This window comes from Dasypus novemcinctus, chromosome 13 (assembly GCF_030445035.2).
Source record: "Dasypus novemcinctus isolate mDasNov1 chromosome 13, mDasNov1.1.hap2, whole genome shotgun sequence".
Lineage (NCBI taxonomy): Eukaryota > Metazoa > Chordata > Mammalia > Cingulata > Dasypodidae > Dasypus > Dasypus novemcinctus.
The window spans coordinates 97,948,998-97,971,734 of NC_080685.1; the positions used below are offsets into that span (position 1 = coordinate 97,948,998).

General features: G+C 36.3%; 1 protein-coding gene across 5 annotated transcripts in view; it reads right to left on the reverse strand.

Moving 5' to 3' along the window:
* The window catches only part of INTS7 (integrator complex subunit 7), a 114,512-nt gene that overhangs the window by 74,325 nt on the left and 17,450 nt on the right, over window positions 1–22,737 (reverse strand). For 2 of the 5 annotated variants that reach the window (XM_004480998.4, XM_058275172.2), the window contains exons 2-5: window positions 14,748–14,877; window positions 13,489–13,635; window positions 8,139–8,276; window positions 266–312 (exon numbers count right to left, since the gene is read on the reverse strand). In XM_004480998.4, coding sequence (XP_004481055.2) covers window positions 266–312; window positions 8,139–8,276; window positions 13,489–13,635; window positions 14,748–14,877 — 462 coding nt within the window. Of the gene's footprint in view, window positions 1–265; window positions 313–8,138; window positions 8,277–9,561; window positions 9,644–9,877; window positions 9,931–13,488; window positions 13,636–14,747; window positions 14,878–22,737 lie in introns of those variants that run through there. The other 3 variants (XM_071207714.1, XM_023585360.2, XM_071207715.1) reach the window with 3 other exon arrangements.

Sequence of the window (22,737 nt, forward strand, 5' to 3'; positions counted from 1 at the left end):
TTCCTTCATAGCACCTGATATGTCATATTTTTATGTTTATTGTTCCCAACCCCACCCTGCCATTAGAATGTAAGTTCAATGAAAGTAAGGACTTTGTTCTATTCACTATTTATCCTTACCACCTAAAGGCCATGTTGTGGCTTCATTCTGAGACCAAATAAATACTATTTGAATGAAGCACACAGAAAGTATTTAATAAATGTTAGCAACTACTACTAATATAAATTCCAGAGTCATTCTATAATGCTAAATGAAGTATACATACCTTGAATCATTTCACTGATTTTGTTACAGATTCCTACAGCAAAATCCCTTTGGAAAGAAAGAAGAGCAAACAAATTAAATTTGGCTATGTTTTCTAAGGACTTAAAAAAGAGCACAAATACTGAACTAAAAAACAGTAAAAGTACAAATCTCCAAATCCCAACTAATATTCAGAGTTCAGGCGCTACTAAAGGGTTGGGGTGGGGCAAGAAAGACAACTGAAACAAAGAGTTCAACCACCAAGTAGGCTTATGTATGTCAACACCATTTTCAAGGGTACTGAAAGTAAGATGCTCTAATGTATTAGTGTTACTCCAATTTGCATTAAAGTGACATTCAGGGTCACCATCTCAGTCTATGATGTTTTGGATATACTTTCAATTAGGAAAAGCTTTTAGGGTGGGGATGTGGTTCAAGCAGTTGAGCTCCTGCTTCCCACACGGGAGGTTCTGGGTTTGGTCCCCATTGCCTCCTAAAAACAAACAAACCAACCAACCAACTCAGGGGAACTGATGTGGCTCAGTGGTTGAGCACCAGCTTCCCACATTCGAGGTCCAGGGCTCAATCCCTAGCCCTGGTACCAAAAAGAAAAAAAAAAGTTTTTAACACATAAACCAATTATACAAGCAATAAAATCTACTTCTAATATTCTGAATTTGGGAAAAACAGTAGGTGTGAAGGAGCAGAAATGCAGTAGAAAATGACAGAAATCTTACTAAATGTAGAACATAGAGTTATGTTTTTAAAATATTATGTATGTTTATTCCAAAGCACTACTTTGTCAAGTATGGCTATTGATTCAATTATAATAGAGATATTACTGAATGCTGTAAAATTTATGAATATTTGGAAAATATTATATACCATGTAAGAAAATATACTAGAGATAATATGATTGGACTTGGCTCAATTAGCCAATGTATATCTAAATAAAATATTTCTTGCCATTAAGATTTTTGCCTTTTTAACCTTCATTATCTCACAAATGTACAGTGTTTTCCTGAAGCTAAAGGATGTATGATGACGTCATCTCCTGACAACTAATGGAATGTGTGCTTGTGTATTCTTGTTTTCTAGTACATGCTAGGTTTAAGGTTTAGGATATAAATATGTGTTTCCTGAGATTGTTCTCAATTATTCTACTGAGTTTTTACTATCGTCAATCATATCTGCTATAACCTCTGTAACCTCATTATCATCTAATACATTGCTGTTTTGAAATACTGAAGTTTACCTCACGCTTACATGGAAACACACCAAAAAGGACACTGTGCCTTGCTTTGTAATAAAATTAAAGATTTTTACAAAATTTAACATTATCTAAAATTATTTTTATTTTAAAATGTATCAATATTTTATCTAAAATAAAAGAAAGTTTACTTGTAAAATATTTATATTTCTCTTATATTTAACAGTGAATTGTTGGTTTTAAAAAGGGAAATCAGAAGACCAATTTTTTCAAATGGAGCTGTACTAAGTCTGAAGATGCTGAAAAAGATGAAATTGATAATCAGAGTTTTCTAACTCATGGAAGAGAACAATCTTAAAAAATGGCAAAATTGTAAATCAGAAACAAAAATACGACCAAAGTAATCCCTCAACTTTACAGATGTTAATGACTTACTTTATTGTGTCTTACATAATAAATCATTTTTGAAAAGTATTACAGTGCCATTCTGAGATTGCTAATTTAGAAGTGTTAATTTAGAATTTAAAGAAACAAGAACTGAATATTTTAAATATAGATATGATGTGCTCTTTAAAAGCAAAAAATTGTTTGTTATTTACATATTAGCTATGATAACAGGATTAAGCTTTTGTAATGCACTAAATTGGAGAAGTATACATAACTGCTCACAGACCTACACTTAATAATGCAGAATGGCAATGCTGAATGCCTGCAGAATGAAAAGTCAGCAAGTAAAATCAAGGCATTGCCATTTTCCAACAATACTAAAATTTGTCAAATTAAAGATTCATCCGTAAACATGAAGAACATGTTAACAGCTCATCTACAGAATTTTTTTCCTTAAAAATGGACAACTCTATAGATGTGGTTGGACAGAGTTTTGCATGTGATTGTGTGGCATCAGCACCACCTAATCACAGAACATCTTCCTTTATGTGAATTTTTGGTAACAAATACAATTTGTGCTGAAATTTTCAAAGTGAGTAACTTTATTAATCTCATGATTTTTTTCTGGAGCAAGAATACTGATATTTTCACCTTTGATGCAAAAGCAATGGTGAATAAAACTGCTGGTGTTTCAGTAAGAATCAAGGCAGTGGCACCAAACTGTATTAGGAGTCAATGTATTCTTCCCCACTCTGCACTTACAAAAGAGGAAAACAAGCCAATTAAAAAAAAAAAAAAGAGCCAATTTCACTTAAAAATGTCCTTGGTAAACAGTAAAAATTACTAAATTTATTAAATCTCAATGACTGAGTACAAGCCTTTTTTATGTTCTCTGACAAAATGGTAAGTACATAAAAAATACACAATAGTTGTCACCAGAAAAAGCATCAGTTCAATTGTTTGAGTTATAAGATGAACTAGCTGTTTTTCATAAACCACCACAGTTATTGAGATAGACATTTTCTCAAAAAATAATGTGCGCTTGTAAAACTTCAAGGGAAGTAACTGGGAATATTTGTTGCCAATTATAACATTTGAGCTTTTAAGCAAAAATCAGAATTTCTGAAAACTTGTTATCTGGTACAATAAGTTTGACTGCTTAATATTTAAAAGACTTTCTGGATGAGACCAGTGATGACATTAACAAATGTGATCCTTTGATTATTATATAATGGTTATATTATATATATCAACATATATATATTATATATGTCAACATAAGGATTACCTGCATAAAACAGTGGATCAATATTTTCTAAAAGAAAATATATATTTATATAATATTATAAAATCATATATGGGCAAAAAGATCTTAATGGATTTCAATGTAACACAGTACCAAAAGTGAACTGATAAGGTTTCAGAGCGCACATGGTACTCAACCTTTAGAGACTACCACTTACCAAGTTGTTTTTTTTTTAAGATTTATTTTCTCTCCCCTTCCCTGCACCGCCCCCCCACCCCAGCTGTCTGCTCTCTGTGTCCATTCACTGTGTGTTCTTCTGTGGGAATCTGTGTCTCTTTTTGTTGCATCATCTTGCTGCGTCAACTCTCTGTGTGTATGCGCAGCTACATTCCTGGGCAGGCTGCACTTTTTTCGCACTGGGTGGCTCTCCTTATGGGGCACACTCCTTGCGCATGGTGCTCCACCCCGGGGACACCCCTGCGTGGCAGGGTATTTCTTGCACACACGAGCACTGCGCATGAGCCAGCTCATCACATGGGTCAGGAGGCCCTGGGCTTGAACCTTAACCTCCCATGTGGCAGGTGGACGCTCTATCCATTGGGCCAAATCTGCTTCCCCCTACTTACCAAGTTTTGATATAGTATCAGAGAATAATATCCACAATTATCCATAAAGTCTTTAAAAACAGTCTTCCCTTTTTCAACTATATATCTGTGTGAGGCTGGATTTTCTTCATATATTTCAACCAAAATCATATATCACAACGGATATGCTGAATATAAAAGCAGATGTGAGAATCCAGGTATATTTGATTAAGTCAGATATTAAAGATATTTGCAAAATGCAAAGGAAAGCCATTTTTCTCACCATTTTTTTTGAAAAGTTATTTTCATTAAAATATTTTTATGTTAACATATAGGTTTATTATTATACTTAAAATAAATACATATTTTTAAAATTTATCAACTTTAATTTTTTGTATAGTAAATATCAATAAATAGTATCCACAATTTTTTGTATAGTAAATATCAATAAATAGTATCCCCATTAACAAAAGCTCTTTGAGGATCTCAGTAGTGTTTAAGAGTAGAAAGGAATTCTGACACTGGAAAGTTGCTACCAGTCTCAAACTCACATAAGAAAAAGTTACATTTTCAAACTATAAGGCAAGAAGTATACATTAGACATATACAGATGACTTGTTCCCAACTCAAAGAGCTCTTGCACTTATTATTCCTTCTGCTTGGAATGTTTTTTCTCTAGATTTCTGCCTCTTTCTTATCACAGAGATTCAGCTCAAGTATCGCCTCTTCAAGGAGGCCTTCCCTGATCACTCTAGCTAACGCAGCTAACTCAGATCTTAACACAGTATGTTTTGGGGAGTTGCTGTAGCTCAAGTGGTTGAGCATCCACTTGTCATGAACGAGGTCTCAAGTTTGATCCCTGGTACCTCCTAAAAACAATGCCAAAAGAACACATGAAAAAAACAAATCTTATTGGAGAGGGGATGTAGCTCGGTGGTTGAGCATCTGCTTCCCAAGTATGAGATACTGGGTTCACTCCCTGGTACCTTCTAAAAAACAAACAAATAAACAGCAATACCATTTTATTTTCTCATAACTCCCACCACACTTGAAATTATTTTATGTATTTACACATCCAATAAATTTTTGTTATCCGCAGTAGGTTTGTTCTATAAAGTCACCCAGCAACACTGAACTAGTAAGTACTGAAACTACCCCTAGGGGAAATAGAGGGTTAGGTTCTTTCCAACCTTAATCAGAGCATTATTATACAATCTTGTTTTATATGTGTTTCTGTTTAAAGACAGTTTATAACTTCTGCTTCCTCCTCAAACTTGCATACAATGATTCTGCAGGAAATTCCTAGTTTCACTAGCCTTTTGAGACTGCCCTCCTTAAACACCACCTAGAAACATTACGATTGCCTTTAGAACATTTTAGAAAAAATTTAAACAAAGTCTCTCAACACAAATTTAACCACACACAATCATAACTCACATGGTGGGGGGGAAAGGTAAATGGAGCTCATTTAAAAAGGTGCTGATTCATTGAAAGTAGAGCCAACAGCACATAACTCAAGCCTGAATGAAGATTATCTGACACATGTACTTTCTCTGCAAAGTACATCACAGCATTCTGGCATTTGGGAATACTAGACAGTACTTTGGCACCATGCTTGGGGGCCATTTTAAACAATGAAATCACCAAAAAGAGCCAAAAAAAAAAAAAAAAAAGCAAAAACCATGGCACTAAATACACTGTGGAAAGGAGAATGTTTACAGTACGAAAATTCAAACAAGAAAGGAGAACATCCCTTTGTTTGATCTTAGCTGGGAATGTGTATGTGAGGCAACTCAAATTTTTCTCTGCTTTGCCCCATGAGAAAAAGTGGGAAAGAGGTTCAAGTACTGAATTTGGGGTTACAAATAAATTTTAGCAAGAAGGCAAATCCCCAAATATGTAATCTGGGATAGTGAGGATCAATTGTATGTTGTCTGAATTGCTCCACTAGAATATGAAGACATGACAATAGGCCTTAACCGTTTTCACCCTTGCATTCTTAGTGCTCAGAATAGTGTCTGGACACGGTAGATATTCAGTAAGTGTCCTAACTATATAATAATGTTTACAATGATTCAAAATTTAAAAACCTGTTATCTTTAGGGCCTGTAAATTAGAATTATTTTTCCTCTAATAATATATTTTTATTCTTAATGTCAACATTTAAATATGCTTAGACTAAACAGAATAATCTGATTTTCCAGGTTCTCCCAGAAAAAAAATCAGATCTGACCACATCAGGCAAACATTCCTGCACTGTTAACAGTCTGCTGTGCCAAGGGGCAGCTACCCTTCTGAAAAGCTATTCAACCCCAATAGCCACTAAAGGACACTTTTCTCATCAACAATGTTTGCCTGGCACTTGAATGCATTTGGACTTGTAACTCCTACTTTAGGATCCAGGGACTAGGTCTTCAAAAATATGAAATCTTAATTTTTTTAGAGCAAATTATGTGTGGTTATGGTAGTAGACAAGGGGGGAAGGATAATATTAAATAAATCCTCAAAGGCTTATTTTGTCAGTTACTTTGATTAAAGATCCAAAATTAATAAATAGAAATACTAAGAAAAAACCATCAGTATTGTTGAGATATTTGTTCGCATGCTATCTATTATCTTGAGGGAAGGAGAGAAACACTGATATAAAACAGATGCATTTCTTCAAAGTCATGCTCTGATATATAGTAGTTTTTAGATTGGTCTTTCAGGCATTCCTATGGGACTAATTTCCTTTTTTTTTTAATAATACAAATTACAGTATCAGAATGAAGCCTGGTATGTTAAAAACAGCTTCTACATAAATAATAATTTAGATGTTTAATGGTCATCAATTTTGTAAATGAGGAATCTTGTTGTATATTACTGAGCCTTAATGATTTACCCAAGTCAGATAAGAAATTTCACAGCTGAAATAAAATGAGCTTCTAACCTAAGAAAAAACTTAAACTAAAAATGATTCTCATATGTGAAGTTTAATTACTAAATTACAAGTTAACTACATAAGCTTAGAAACTAAATTGAGAAAACTATTTCTAGAAGCACTGGAGGTACATATTAATCTGACAGATTATAAAGCACTGACACCTTGACATTGGTAATCAGATGATAACTATTCACTAGATATAACTCATTATCCAATAAGTGATTTAAAAAAGTTCTTCAATAAGGGGACAAAAGTATATTTTTAAAAGCACAAATGGGAACTGTATTTACTCAGATATTTCTCCCCCTAAATTACTACCATGCCAATTAATTTTGAGCAGTAAATTAGAAATTATGTATTTTCTATCCCCTACCCTCCCTTTCCAATGAGTATTCCTGGAATTCTGGAGATATGATAAGAGAAAATTATACGCAGAGAAAAATATGCATATAATTAAAATTTGTAGAAAGAAGGCAAGTTGGTGATCAACCATTTCAAGTCTAATCTAAATTTTGCAGAGGCCTTTAATGGAAACACTATTTTTTAATGTTAAAAAGTTATTATTCATCTGAGTATAAAACCAAAATTTGCTCATGGCAAGAAAATAAAACTTATATACTATCTTATTACCAACAGACAACATTTTGACATATATACTTCAAGTTTTTTTTTCTATTCACATATGTACTTGCTTTTTATACAAATCTGGAATATTACATACACTTATTTTTCTAAAATATAATTGTTAAAAAGGTGATTCATTCCATTATATGATCATATCGTAATTTATCTAAGCACATCTCTATTTACTGGAATTTAGGTTGCTTCTAATTTCTTTTGTTATTTTAAGTAACACTATAGCTGGTATCCTTGCTAATAAATATCAGTACATATTGTTGATTCTTTAGGACAAATTCTTAAGAGTAGATTTTCTGGGTGTTTAATAAGGCTTTTCATATTCATTACTAAAACAATCCATAGAAGGCAATGCTACTTTGGTATCAGTCTGCAAAGGGGACATTATATTTTTACAAAGGGCTTCCCACATACAAGGTCCCGGGTTCAATCCCCGGCCCCCTGTACCTCAAAATAAAAACAAAAACACTGTTCTATAAGATAATAGTGTAGGACATGACATCCTAAGTTAAATTTGGTTAAAATTGGTTTCAAATTACCATCTTAATCAAATTGTGCATATAGTTCTAATGCCAAAGCTTAATGTTAGAAGACAAGTAGCAACTTAGTATTGATGACGTATACATTTGAGGAAGGCTCTTCAATGGACAAAGTTTCTGCTCACCCAATGAAGTCTTATCCAACTACTCTACTCTATGCTGAACCCACCCTTCTGGAAACTATTGTTGCATTTACAGTTAATGCCAACTTTCTGTACTTAAGTTTTCTGTTTCAGGTCTTGTCTCCTCAATATGTAAACTCTCTTGGAAAACACACCTTGCCATTTACATTTTGTGTATCCTTTAGTGTTTATATACATCAGGCAGCTACTTCTTAAAAGATTCTTCTTGGGAAAATTATTATGCTTACTTAGACTGTGCGGAGAAGTTTGCAGCAGCAAAAACAGCAGCTTCAACTTCTACATTATCATGTGAATCCAGACTTTGACGAATACTATGATGAGCATTCTTCCGCTCCGGAATTATCGATGCCAGACTTCCTAACATCCTAGAGAAACAGAGAAAGCCAAGGAGAATGGAGATACAATTAGTTCAAGGTCAGAAAAGGAAGAAGCAAGGCGAAACTATATTAACAAGACTAAAGCTTATAAATAATTCTATAAATCTCAGATCAATAAAGCATCAGCTTTAGGAATGGAACAGTAAATTCTAAACACAGATACTTCAACATGTCAGAAAAATCAGATGCGTTTTTTCCAAAAGAAATAATAATGTCTAATCTTTTATGTAAGAAAAGATTAAGCTAATATTAAGTCTGTTACTATGAAATACAAAAGGCATAAAAATATAATCTCATTGGTCACTACTATAAATAATCTTAGCACTACATTTCAAATACAGTGAATATCCTCCAGCTTTTGTTTCCATTTGTTGTCTTATTTGGTAAGTCTAAGGTAATGGATAAAAAATAAAACATCTTTAAAATATCTTCTCACTCACCTTTTCTTTAAGTCATTCTGACTCTAAAAACTGCTTAGTGTTTGCAAGTCATCACTTTTTTTCTTCATGTGTCTACTTATTAATACACTTTTCTAGAAATTAAGCTGCATAAGGTCAGAGTTCCTAACTTTCATCTATTTTCCTTAAAATATAATGCACCAGACTCTCTACTCAATGGTCTTATTATTCATTAGCTCTAATCTTTTCTTTGTAGAGTTTGTTTTCTTCCTTAATAGTATTCTTCTTCTTAGTGCTATTCTAATACTTCTCAACCAAAAAGTCATGCTCCTATTAAACATTAAGATTCTTTCTAAAACATATCTCCTTTATTAATACAGCATTACAGTCAAATAGATAATCACACATAGAAGGAATGAAAATGTAGTCACTTATATGCAAAGTGACATTTTAAGAGCTCCAGAGTGCCCATATTTCCATGGAGATGTTAAAACGGCTTTTTTTTGGCATAACTTTGCATTTTATCCTATAGGAAATAAATGCCTCTGTAAAGTCAGGTTTTATTTTCTCATTTTACATAAAGGAAAGTGATTTACTAAATGTCAGCTTATTAGAATGTGAGTTGGGACTTGGAACCCACATCTCCCTACACATACCAGCCAAACTTTTCTACAGTTGACTAGACTACTGCATCTCACCAGGGGCTTCAAAAGGGTGTTACTGAGAAGGCGGGTGTTACATCATTTGTTATAATAAAAATTATGAAAGTAATTACTTAAATTACTTTTCCCGTTTTGAAGCAGAACATTTTGAGAAGCTTATAGTACCAACTGAAAGAATATACGTAATGGTTAGTGGAGATAAGACAAGCTCACCCATGGCTTCGTCACTTGGTTTTTACACTGCCAGCAACTGGAATGGTTTGGGGAGCTGCACAGTGTGAAACTGTTTTTATTCTGGGGAATAACAACATAAAACATAAGGAATAATGATATTGATATACAACTCAAATATGAGCATAAAAATGGTAGTAATTCTGTGCTGTGTAGGTTGAATTATGAGCCCTAGAAAAAAATACGTTCTTAACCCATTTCTGTGGGTGTAAACCCATTGTAAATAGGAACTTCTGAAGATGTTAATTTTAGTTAAGATGAGGATGGCTCATAATCGTATTATTACTAGAGGCCTTACAGAAAAAAGCCACAGAGAGGAGCAAGAAGCTGGAAGTCAGGGAAAACTGGAACCTGGAAGAGAAAGGAAAGGACACCACAATGTGAGCAGAATGCCAAGGAACCCAAGGAATGCTAGCTAGCCAGAATGCTACTGACCCTGAAAAAGCGTTTTCTAGCTTCCAAAATTGAGGCAATAAATGCCCATTGTTTAAACCAACCCCTCTGCGTGGAAACTAAGCTGCCAGGAAACTAAGACAATGGTCTTTTCAGGCCCTGAAGAAGTTTTCATCTATATTTAATGTGATTTGCAAAACACAAAAACAGACAAAAGACTGGTATCCAGAATATATAAAGAACTCCTACAATTCTATAATAAAAAGACAAACAATATAATAAAATCTAAATAATCAAATTTTAAAAATGGGCAAAAGGTTTGAACAGACATTTAACAAAATAAGATATATGAACAGTCAAAAGGCACATGAAGAAGGGCTCAACATCATCACCATCAGGAAAATACCAATCAAAATCACTATTTATCCACTAGATTGACTAAAATTTAAAAGACCAACAGCACCAAAAGTTAGGGAAGGTGTGAAGCAACCAGAATCCTCATACAATGTTGGTGGGAATATAACACAGTAAAACTATCATGGAAAAAGGTTCCTTATACAACTAAACACACACCTGCCCTATGACCCAGCTATTTCACTCCTTTATTCAAAACAATATAAAAAGTCAGAAGAGGGATTGCCTCTAGGAAGGTAGGTATGGAAAGTGACTGGGAAGGGACATGAAGGAACTTCCTGGAGTGATGTAAGTGCTATGTCTTGATAAGAGTTGGGGTTACACAAGACATTTATCAGTACTCAGTGAATGTACACTTAGGATTTGGGCATTTCATTCTAAGTAAATTTTACATAAAAAATCCAACAACCCTGTAAACAACTGAAATCTAGTTAATGATTTGCATGCATAAGTATTTAGGGGGAAGTGAACTTTTACAATTTACTATGAAATGCTTTAAAAGAATAATATAGATTGGTGAATGGATAGAAGGATAGATTTGTGATAAGCAAGTTTAGTAAAAGACCAATGGTAGAATCTAGGTGGTGGGTATTCAGGTATTTGCTGTAAAGTTCTTTCAACTCTATGCTTAAAATTTTTCATAATAAAAAGTTGAAAAAAAAATTTAATCTACATTTTAATACACCTTTGGCCCCAAGTTACACATATCATTTTTAAAATGTTTGTTCACAAATTATGATTTTTTTTTTACAAAATTAACGAAATAGTAAATTATGTGGCATGTTACATGCTTAATGGAAAAATAAAAACTTTTCTTTATATTCTTTAAAACATTGTATTTTAAAACTTTATATGTTAAATACCATATTAAGTTATAAAATAATGTTTTACTTTAAATTTCTTTTTTTCTTTTTTTTTAGGAGATGCCAGGGATTGAACCTAGAACCCAGCTCCTCATATACGAGAAAAAGGAGCTCAAGCACTGAGCTACATTTGCTCCCCAATGAGAGTTGGTTTTTCCATTTGTTTCTTTGTTTCTAGGCGGTACCAGGGATAAAACCTGGGACCCTGTACCTGGGAAGCAGGTGTTCAACCACTTGAGCTACATCTGCTCTTCACTTTCTCATTTATATCATAAAAAAATCAAATCGTGAAAAAGAAAGGCTACTCAAATATATTGTCAAAGAAGTTTGATACTCTCATATTTAAAATTTTATTTATCTATTTCTTTGATTTTTACTTTGTAAACTTGTAAACTTTTACAAAACTGTTTTATCACCCCTTAGTTCCTTATTTTCTAGCTCATTTTCCTCTTCCTAATTGAACACCACCTCTCCAAGAATGTTTTCAAAGTAGGTGGCTGTATGGCAAACCTCCTGAAACCTTGTGTACCTGAGAATTTTTTATTGTACTACTCTTTTAAATGGCAACAGGACTAAAAATATAATTCTTAGCTCAACTTTATTTGGCTTTAATACTTTTTGCATGAAGTGTTACTGCTGAGAAATCAGATTTCAATCTTGATTTGTACCCCTTTAATGTGATCTTTCTTTCTGTAAGCTTTCTAGAATTCTGTTTTTAAAAAAAGCTTTAAAGTAAGACCTGAGGGAAGCACCAATTTCCATGGCTTGGAAAAGGGCAGGAATGCAAAACGAAAATATTCGAATATTCATCCGTAGTCTTTTCAAAGTATTCATACTTGCTCGAAACTATTTTATTAAAATTTATTCCACCGGTTATATTCTACTATTTCTCTTTCTTCTTTACTTTTGTCTTCTGATTATAAATATAATCCATGCTTGTGGAAAACAACTCAAATACTACAAAACCACATGGAAATATCTCCTGTAATCCATAATCCAATGACCACTGCCAAACCCTGTCAAAAATAATCACTGTGAACAGTATACATTCCTATGTATTTTTTGTGTCTATATAAACATATATTATTGACAAAAAATGAATTAAAATGGATACTGACACTTTTTAAACTTAATATCTCTGTTAGTAAATATGGCTTAACATTATATTCTTTAATGGTTATATAGTTAGTAAACTTTTCCATATTCTCTTTACAAATTCATCCACATTTAGAATCTTCTCCAAATGCTTCTCACTTTGCATACTGATTCATGGTTTCTCCCCAATTTTTCACTTTTTACAAAAAAGATACTATGGTCATCCTTATATATATTTAACTTAATAAAATTTTTATAGAAAAAATGTCTATAAGTGAACTTGCTAAACCAAAAGGTAAGAATATCTTAAATTTAAATTCTATTCTATTGAATGTAGTTCAAAAATGAGAAAATTAACTGACTTTAAATTAGTAAATAGTTGCTTATAATTTAACCACTCAAAAAGCAGCACAACAAAAGTACTCGGGACTTAGTACTTAACAAGAAGGAAGAACTGGGTCCTGATGTGGAAAAATGGAAACCTCAGGAAGAAGTGACATCTGGGACTCCATGAATAAAAAAGAAAATGTGTGGGCAGGGGAAGTGAAAAATAAGCCCTGAATTTAGGAAAGTGAATTTCAAAAATCTGAAAAAATTATGCACATGATTCCATAGACAGTGGGGCTAAAAAGAAAATGGTTCAAGCTAGATATAGGCTTACAAAATAAAGTTCTTATAAAATAAATTTTTTTAAACACCAAGAAAGAAAAAGCTAAAGAAACTCCAGCAAGTTTATCTGGTATTCTCCAAAGAGTTCAAATATAAATGACTGCATACAAAAATGAACACATGACCATGAATTAATACAAAACAATGACATGAAATAATGAGAGCAGGGTCGAGAAGGCAAAAGATCAAAGTGAGCTGAGGCTAAGCTGTATTCAGATCTGTCAAGTTATCTGATCAAAGCACCTATATGGAGGAACATTTCAAATATAGTTAGGCAACTATTTACAAATACAATAGTATCACAGATATTAAAAGAATTTACAGAATGGGATGGTTACCATATTTTTGAGTCTTAGTTCAAAAAACTTAAAAAAGAGTCCTTAAAATTCACAAGAAAGGCAAATATATTGCCTTTTTTATACTTAATTACAACTTAAATAATCTTGTGGTGAATTATTATAGCAACACAGTATACCGAAGTGTGATGGCTCTTGCCACGGGATCATTACTATGAATCACAGAGAAAATTCTCTTCACAAATTCATCCACATTTAGAATCTTCTCCAAATGCTTCTCACTTTGCTGAGTAACTTTAAGAACACACAGCCTCAGGAAATTGTTTCTATGGGAAAAAGAACAGATAATCAGGTCACTTTAGGAAAGTATCAAGCAACACTAGTATTATATCTTAGCAAAGGGCAAATGGTTTTCATTCTTAATCACCACAAAAGTAATTATCTAAAGTCTGTACTTTAGGTGGGTACTAAGCAAAAGCAATTGGTTATTTACTTAGTTCCTGCTGCAATACACCAAGTGGCAGCAACACAAGGAGAAGCACTGGAGCCAAACTAAAGTTCCTCAATCATATTATAACCAAGGCTATAACCTCAGACGGTCTTCCTCTTCTCTTAGCTAATCCTGCAACCTAATTTCTCCTTCAAGTTTGATTTGGTATATATGTGTGTGTGCACATGAGGAGGATAAGGGGAATAGGAGAAAGGAGGGGACGGAGGGAAATGGTGGAGAGAAAAACGGAAATGGGGATTTATTCAGTGCTTACATGTTTCAGGCACTTAACAGAAATGAATCTCATGTTACAAAACAAGCTATTAAATGAGAAACTTGTCAAAACAATCTGTATAAAGCCAAAGATTTTTCCAAAATAAACAGTAATATTTTAAAGTTGTCTTTTTTTAAAAAGATTTATTTATTTCTCTCCCTGCCCTCCACCCAGTTATCTGCTCTCTGTGTCCATTCCCTGTGTGTTCCTCTGTGATCGCGTCTATTTATCAGTGGCACCAGGAATCTGTTGTGTCAGCTCTCTGTGTATGTGGCGCCATTCCTGGGCAGGCTGCACTTTCTTTCGCACTGGGTGGCTCTCCTTATGGGGTGCACTCCTTGAGTGTGGGGCTCCCCTATGCTGGGGACACCCCTACATGGCAGGGCTCTCCTTGTGCGCATCAGCACTGCGCATGGGCCAGCTCCACATGGGTCAGGAGGCCCGGAGTTTGAACCCCGGACCTCCCATGTGGTAGGCGGACACCCTAACCACTGGGTCAAGTCCACTTCCCTAAAGTTGTCTTAATTTGACTTATCCTGTGCTCCAAAGAAATAAATATTCTGAATTATACTCTTCATTTTTATTTAAAACCCCATTAAATTTCACACCAAAGAGTTGTATCCAAGAACTATAAACAGAGTTCTTTAGGACACTGAAGGTTTAAAAAGACTTACCCAACTCTGAAAACATCAGCTAACTTTAGGAATGCAGAATTGATGAGAATAGGGAATGGATATTTCTGAAAGAGTCTGGGAAAGCGAACAACTGCTTCACATTGTTCACCAAGTTTGCCAGATCTTAGACCTATACAAAGCACAAAAAGGGAGGAACAGTCTGCAAATGTTCTTGTAATAAAGTAACAATTTCTTAGTCATTTTTTAACAAGTAGGTAAAGTGCAACTATAACCCATTACCTTTTAAAATAAAAATTTTTTATAAAGTAGTTATCTAGCAAATCACAACTTTTAGATATGTGGTATAATGAAGAAACATTAAAAAAAAATTAATTAAGAATATCCAGGCCATAAATTAAACCTCAACAAATTTAAAATAACTGAAACCATACAAAGAATGTTCTCTGACCACAGTGGAATTAGATTAGAAATCAACAAGAGAAAGTGATTTAGAAAATTTCCACATATCTGGAAATTGAGCAAAGTATTTCTAAACAAATAACCCATGAGTCAAAGAAGACACCAGAAGGGAAATAAGGAAAATAGTTTGAATTGAATGAAAATGAAGGCACAATCTGCGGGATGCATCTAAAGGAGTGCTTTAAAGAACATTCATAACATTAAATGTTTGTATTAGAAAAGAAACATCTCAAACCAATGCTCTAACAAGATAATTCAATGTGGAAAGGATAATCTTTTCAACAAATGATTCTGGAACAACTGGACATCCAAAAGTAAGAAAAAAAATCACTTTAATTTGTACCATATATAAATAATAACTCAAAATGAATCAGACTCAAATTTAAGAACTAAAATTGTAAACCATGTGGAAAAAAAAAAACAGGAAAATCTTTATGACCTCGGGTTAGAACAAATAAATCTTTTTTTATTTTAAAGATTTATTTATTTATTTATTACACTCCCCCATCCCCCGCCTCGTTATCTGCTCTCTGTGTCCATTCGCTGTAAGTTCTTCTGTGTTTGCTTGTATTCCCATTAGGCGGCTCCAGGAACCGATCCTGGGACTGTCTGGAGTGTGAGTGTGAGAGGGGTGATCATTTTCTTGCACCACCTCAGCTCCCTGATTTGCTGCGTCTCTTAGATTCTCTCCTCCGTGTCTCTTTTTGTTGCGTCATCTTGCTGCACCAGCTCTCCACATGGGCCAGCATTCCTACGCAGCACTCCTGCACAAGGCAGCACTCTGTGTGGGCCAGCTTGCTGCATGGGCCAGCTTACCTTCACCAGGAAGCCCTGGGCACCAAACCCTGAACCTCCTATATGGTGGACAGGAGCCCAATTGCTTGAGCCACATCTGCTTCCCAAGAAATCTTAAGATGGAACAGGAAAAGCAAGAACCACAAAATTAAAAAGTAGCAAGTCAAACTCCATCAAAATGAAAAGAATGCCTACTCTTCAAAGGTTGCTGTTAAGAAAATGAAAAGACGAGCCACAAACTGGAAGAAAATATTTACAAAACATGTATCTGATGAAGGATTTCATCCATAATTCTTACCACTCAATAATAAGGCAAACAACCCAATTTTTCAAACAGGCGAAAAATATGAAGAGAAACCTCATGAAGAAGGAAATATTATGATTTTGTGCTTTATTAATATGTATCAATATAACTGATTTTTTAAAGAAAATATTGAGGTAAAAAAGGGAGACAACTCAGCAATGGAAGAGGACCAACAGAAATATTACCAACAGATAATACCTAATCACAGTAGAAATCACAGTAGAAAAGGTCTAGTGCCCAAGGGCTACTGCTGGAAGATACCAGATGACAAAAGGTCATCTATCACCTGACCAACATGCTTCACCAACCCCTCCCAGGGACAGTTTCCACTCTGGCAGGAATACGAAGTCAGTAAAAAGTTGTAGTTTTCAATCCCTCTTTTGCTTAGGCAGACCACTGAGAACATTGGGACTTAAAGGCCTCATTTACATGGAGCAAGAAAAGGGGGAGAGCCCTGCCTTAACAAAACAGCATGCCTAGCCCCAGTAGGTATGACTCATAAGAGCTTTTACCTTTGCTTTCCATACTGCTACTATAGGACTAGTCTTTGAAATTTTTCTCGCCACTGTGTCAAGGTTGAGGTCTTTCTCTAAGACCTCTCAGGGCCTCTCCAACATCAATATAAATGGCAAATAAGTACATAAACAGATGCTTAACACTTCTAGCTGTCAGGGAAATGCAAATTAAAAACCACTACAGGGAAGCGATTTGGCTCAACAGATAGAGCGTCCGCCTACCACATGGGAGGTCCAGGGTTCAAATCCAAGGCCTCCTGACCCACGTGATGAGCTGGTCCACGCAGTGCTGGTGCGCACAAGAAGCGCCATGCCATGCAAGGGGTGTCCCCTGCGTAGGGGAGCCCCACACACAAGGAGTGCGCCCTGTAAGGAGAGCCACCCTGTGTGAAAAAAGCGCAGCCTACCCAGGTGTGGCGCTACACACACAGAGAGCTGACACAGCAAGATGACACAATAAAAAGAGACACAGATTCCTGGTGCCGCTGACAAGAATCCAAGCGGACACAGAACACACAGACAGCAGACAATGGGGGGGAGAGAGGAAAAAAAATCTAAACAAACAAAACAAAACAAACCACTACATACCTATTAGAAAGGCAAAAAATTAAAAAAGATTGATAATACCACATGCTAATGAGGATGTGGAGCAACCACAACTCATACATTGCTGGTGGGGAGGCAAAATTATAGTTAATTTGGAAAACAATTCGGCATCTTCTTAGAAAGGTAAACGTTCATTTAACCAATACAGTCAGCAATTCCATTTCAAGTTATTTACTAGTTACCCAAGTGAAATGAAAATATATGCCCACACAAAGATCTGTAGATAAATGTCCACAGCAGCTTTATTCATAATAGTCCCCATATGGAAACAATCCAAAGTCCATCAACTGGTGAATGAATAAACAAATTCTGGCATATCCATACAGTGGAATACTACTCCACAAAAGGGAACTAATTACAGATTCATGGAACAATGAAGGTGGATCTCAAAATCACTATGCTAAGTGAAAAAAAGTCAGACCCAAATGACTAACTATGTATGATTCCATTTTATATGGTATCAGGAAAAGGCAGAACTATAGGGCCACTAATAAAGAATGAATGAATGAACAAACAAAAACTATAGGGACAGAAAACAGATCACTGGTTGCCAGGGGCTGGGGAGAGAGGCCTGACTGCAAAGGGACACAAGGACCCTTTCTGAGGTAAAAGAAAATATTCAATGTCTTGACTGTGGTAGTGATTTCTTGACTACTTCTTTGTCAAAATTCATCAAATTGTACACTTAAAAAGGATGAATTCTATCACATATAAATTACACCTCAATAAACCCAATTTAAAAACAAACAAAAAAACCAAAGGGTTCATGTATAATCCTAAAAAAAAAATCATTAAGTGTGCATAGCTGATATGGAATTAACAGCACCAGTTTTAAATGTTTCCCTTAGTATTTCACCATTCACAAATGCTGATTGTATCGGTAAAAGGAATAAATGTACCAGAACATCTTTATTCAGTAGTTTTTGCTCATTGTTAAAAAATGACAAAGGATGAATTTATTTGAAGATTTTGCACTGGTTGCCACTGTTTCAATATAGAAGACAATCATGGGAAGTAGACTTGGCCCAGTGGATAGGGCGTCCGTCTACCACATGGGAAGTCCGCGGTTCAAACCCTGGGCCTCCTTGACCCGTGTGGAGGTGGTCCACATGCAGTGCTGATGCGCGCAAGGAGTGCCATGCCATGCAGGGGTGTCCCCCGCGTAGGGGGACACAAGGAGTGCGCCCCAAAAGGAGAGCCACCCAGCACGAAAGAAAGTGCAGCCTGCCCAGGAATGGCACAGCACACACGGAGAGCTGACAGAAGATGACGCAACAAAAAGAGACACAGATTCCTGTGCCACTGACAACAACAGAAGCGGACAGAGAAGAATACGCAGCAAATGTACACAGACAACAGACAATTGGGGGGGGGGACGGTAAGGGAGAGAAATAAATAAAATAAATCTGTAAAAAGAAGAGAAGACAATCACAAACTAAATCTGCACAGGCAATTTCTAAGTCTCATTTTCTGACGGTACAGCCTTAGAAAAGATGAATTAGGTTAATTGTCAGACAGGAGCTAGAGTGCAAGAGAAAGGGAAAAGTGTTTCAAAAGGCCTTAGCAATAACCCTAGGCTGGGGCAGCTATGTTATCAACCATCTTGCTTACTCTAAGTTCAATTTGGACTCCAGTATTAAGTCAGGTCTTAGAAAAGAACTCAGCACAATCAAATCATGGTCCAAGGGAGTGGGGGTGAGGTGAGATTATTACTTTTTTTCTGTTGCTAGCTATATCCAACTTTATCATAGGAAAAATGATAGCCATACCCTCATCATAGGATTTTGTGATCAGATAGGATTAATGCAGAGGGAGAGGAATTCTGTTTCTATATTTTACTTTTTATTAACCCTCCAAAGAAAAAGATGTTTTCTTTTTCAGTCCCTAAATTAACAGTGCTTAATTCAGTTTCAACACACAGGTAGACTAAGGGGAACTAAAATAGTCTGTATGCAAATTATTTATTCATTCAAAATTCATTTGGCAACAGTCAACACATTCACTATTCTAAACTTATTTAGCACTTAAAATGTGCAGTGCATTTTGCTAAGGATTGGTTTTTGGCTCTAGTTCTGCATCAGAAATATCTGTGAAGGTTTTCAAAAATAGGTATATGAGAGTTTGTGAGGAAAGGGTTAAGTTTAGTTTTCACATAAAGGTGATGCTCAAGCTGGTTCTGCAGTTGAAGGAGGGAGGGAAAGGGGTTCTAGAGGCTCTGGTGCCAAGAATTTGAAAAGTGGCACCAAAGCGAAGGCGGGGCCAAAGCGAGGGGGGGGGACAATGGTGAGAAATGAGTGCAGGGCCAAAGCAAGGGCAGGGCCAATGGTGAGAAGTAGCGCCAAATTTGAAAAGCAGAGCCAGGAGCAAAAGCGGAGCCAAGGCACTGGAACGTAGGGAATGGGAACGGCGACTCAGAATGGGAACCAGGTTAGTTAGATCTCTTGGATAGGTTGTAACCCCTGAAGTACCCGATCAATGGGAACAGGGGAGTGACCTGTTAGGTTTAGGGTATAAATGTCATTGTTTCTTGTTTGGCATGCCAGTCATTTTATCCAGGTCATGCGCCCATTCTTGCAAAATTGTTAATAAAATTATTTTCTTCTGCACATCGGTGAGTTTTTATTACAGGTGCAGCTTTCTTTCTAACAACTTTGGGGGGCTTGTCCAGGATCCAAAGCTTTGGAGGGGGACCCCTGGGGCAGACAATAGGTAGGTGCGCCCCGCTGACTGAGCAGTCTCGAACTCCACCGTTGGGGGCCTGTCTTTGACAGCTGAAAGGACCCGAGACCAGATGCTTAGATCTTCCATTTGTGGATGAGAAAAGGGGAAGGAAAAATCTGCCTCTCATTGACCAGGCAACTCTGTGTATGGACCAAGGTAAGAAAAGGGATTATCAAGTATTACCTTGGTGGTGGGGAAATTCCAATGAATCTGGGCTTGAAAGAAACCCAGACAAGACTCAGCATGGGCAACAGAGGCAGTTGGTCGACCAGGGAAGGGGTTATCTGTTAGATCCCCCAGGGACAATCCTCTGGCTAATCCATTAGGGAGGATGTTAGAACAATGGACCAATAATGATAGGACCAAGGGAAAGGAAATGACCGCCTGATATATTCTGGCTAAAATATGGGGCAGATGAGGATTGGCTCTGTGCTTTCATAATTCTTTTTGTATTTGTCTGTTTGTTCAGTGTATCTTTTAATACTTCTGGGTGGTAATGTTAAATTGACAAATGAAAATTCTTAAAAGAGCTCTATTCAAATGGCTAAAATTAAGTATGCACTTATACTGATAAAGTATAAAATCTTTGAAATGCCTAAATTGAGATGAATATTCTTTTCTCACAGAACAGAATGAGGGGTATGAGACTTAAGTAGATATAGAAAAAAGTAAAAGGTTTGTGGGAGTGCTGACTAAAAAATTTGATGTTTGTTTAAAAGAATGCATTGGGGGGGGGAACCTGGTCTTTTCTATTTTTGTGGTCCAGTATACTTTTATTGAAACCCTATTTCCTCAAAATTCTAATAAAGTTTATTTCTTCCATCTTGTTATCCATATAGGGATTTCACCCAGTTTCACCCAGTGTGCCATATTCGTCTTCCTCCAACCATGACAAATTAGCAGGAGGGTTTTACAGCTTGTCTGGAAAGGGCTACCAACACTAACCAGCAGGAAGCAGTTGCAGAAAATGACTATCATCATTCAGCACCCCTTTAAGAATGCAGGTGTAAACTCTCAGGGGGAGAAATAGGCTTTAGAGGGGCTCAAATGGGCACTGGTACAAGCTCCTGTTCTGGCCCTTCTTTCCCTTGAGAAGCCTTTCCACCTGTTAAGAGTAGATAGAGGGACAGCATTGGGAGTTTTGACCTAGATTTGGGAGGCCAAACACAAAACAAAACAAACAAAAAACAACCCGTAGCCTTCCTTTCCAAAATTTTGGACCCCATCTCCAGGGGATGGCCCAGATGTGTTCAAGCTGTGGCAGCATCTGCTCTCCTGGTAGAAGACAGCAGGAAGCTGACTTTCAGGGGAGCTTTAGTCGTCAGCACCCCTTATCAGGTCAGAACTATTCTGTCTTAGAAAGTGGGAAGGTAGTTTAATGACTCCCAAATTCTGAGGTATGAGGCTATCCCTAATGGAAAAAGATGATTTGGTATTGACAATGGATCATGCCCTAAATCTAGCCTCCTTCCTTTGGAAGGGACCTGACCAAATGGAGGTTCCTGAGCATAACTGTTTAGACCTAATTGAGTACGAGACCTAAGTCTGGTCTGACCTAGGGGAACTTCCCCTTCACTTGGGACAAAGATTGTGTATTAAAAGATTTATTTTCTAGTGTCGTAGAATGAAAAAGGCACAATGGCTATGCGATGGTGGATGGGCTAACTTGCGAGGTGAAAGAGGCTGGCCAATGTCCAATGAGTGGTCAGCTCAAACTTGCGAGTTGTATGCATTAGATAAAGCCCTCAGATTATTAAAGGAAAAGGATGGTACAGTCTACACCAATTCTAAGTATGCCTTTGGGGTAGCCCACACCTTTGGAAAATTTTGGGAAGAGAGAGGATTAACAGCAAAGGAAAAGAGTCCATGGGGAATTAGTAAAGCAGGTAATAGCCAATTTACTCCTCCCCAGAGAAATAGCAGTGGTGCATGTAAATGGACACCAGAAAGGTCATACTTTTGAGACAAAGGGCAATAAGTTAGCAGATGAGAAGGCTAAAGAGACCTCCCTCTGTCCCCCTTTAAGGATGATGGTTCTGATACCCTCTATTTCCCAAGAGTTTGCGGGTTCCTACATTCTCTGACAAAGAAGTGGAAGAGCTAAAAACAACAATTGGGAGTGACCCTAGATTATCAATGGGGGGTGGTTCCTCCCTGATGGCACACAAATATTGAATAAATAAATAATGAGAGAAGTACTAGCAGTCTTACACCAAAGGAGTCATTGGGGGAGTACAGGCCATGTGTAACCTGGTTCTTAAGTATTTTGGATGCATGGGCCTTTATACTGTAGCTAAACAAGTAAGTGAACAATGCATAATTTGCGGAAAGGCCAACAGGAAGGTCTTAAGGAAGCAAGAACAAGAGGGAAGGGAGCTGGGCCTCAGGCCATTTCAGAGCATTCAGGTTGATTACACTGAAATGTCTCCATTGGTTTGGCTAAAGTATGTTCTGGCTGTTGTAGGTCATTTGACAGAATGGGTGGAGGCATATCCGCTGGCCTCAGCTCAGCATCAGGAACTTGTAAAAGAATCCTTGAACAGATCATTACCCGTTATGGGTTAGTGGAAAATACAGACTCAGATAATGGAGCCACTTTACCTCCAGTGTACTGCAGAATGTTACACAA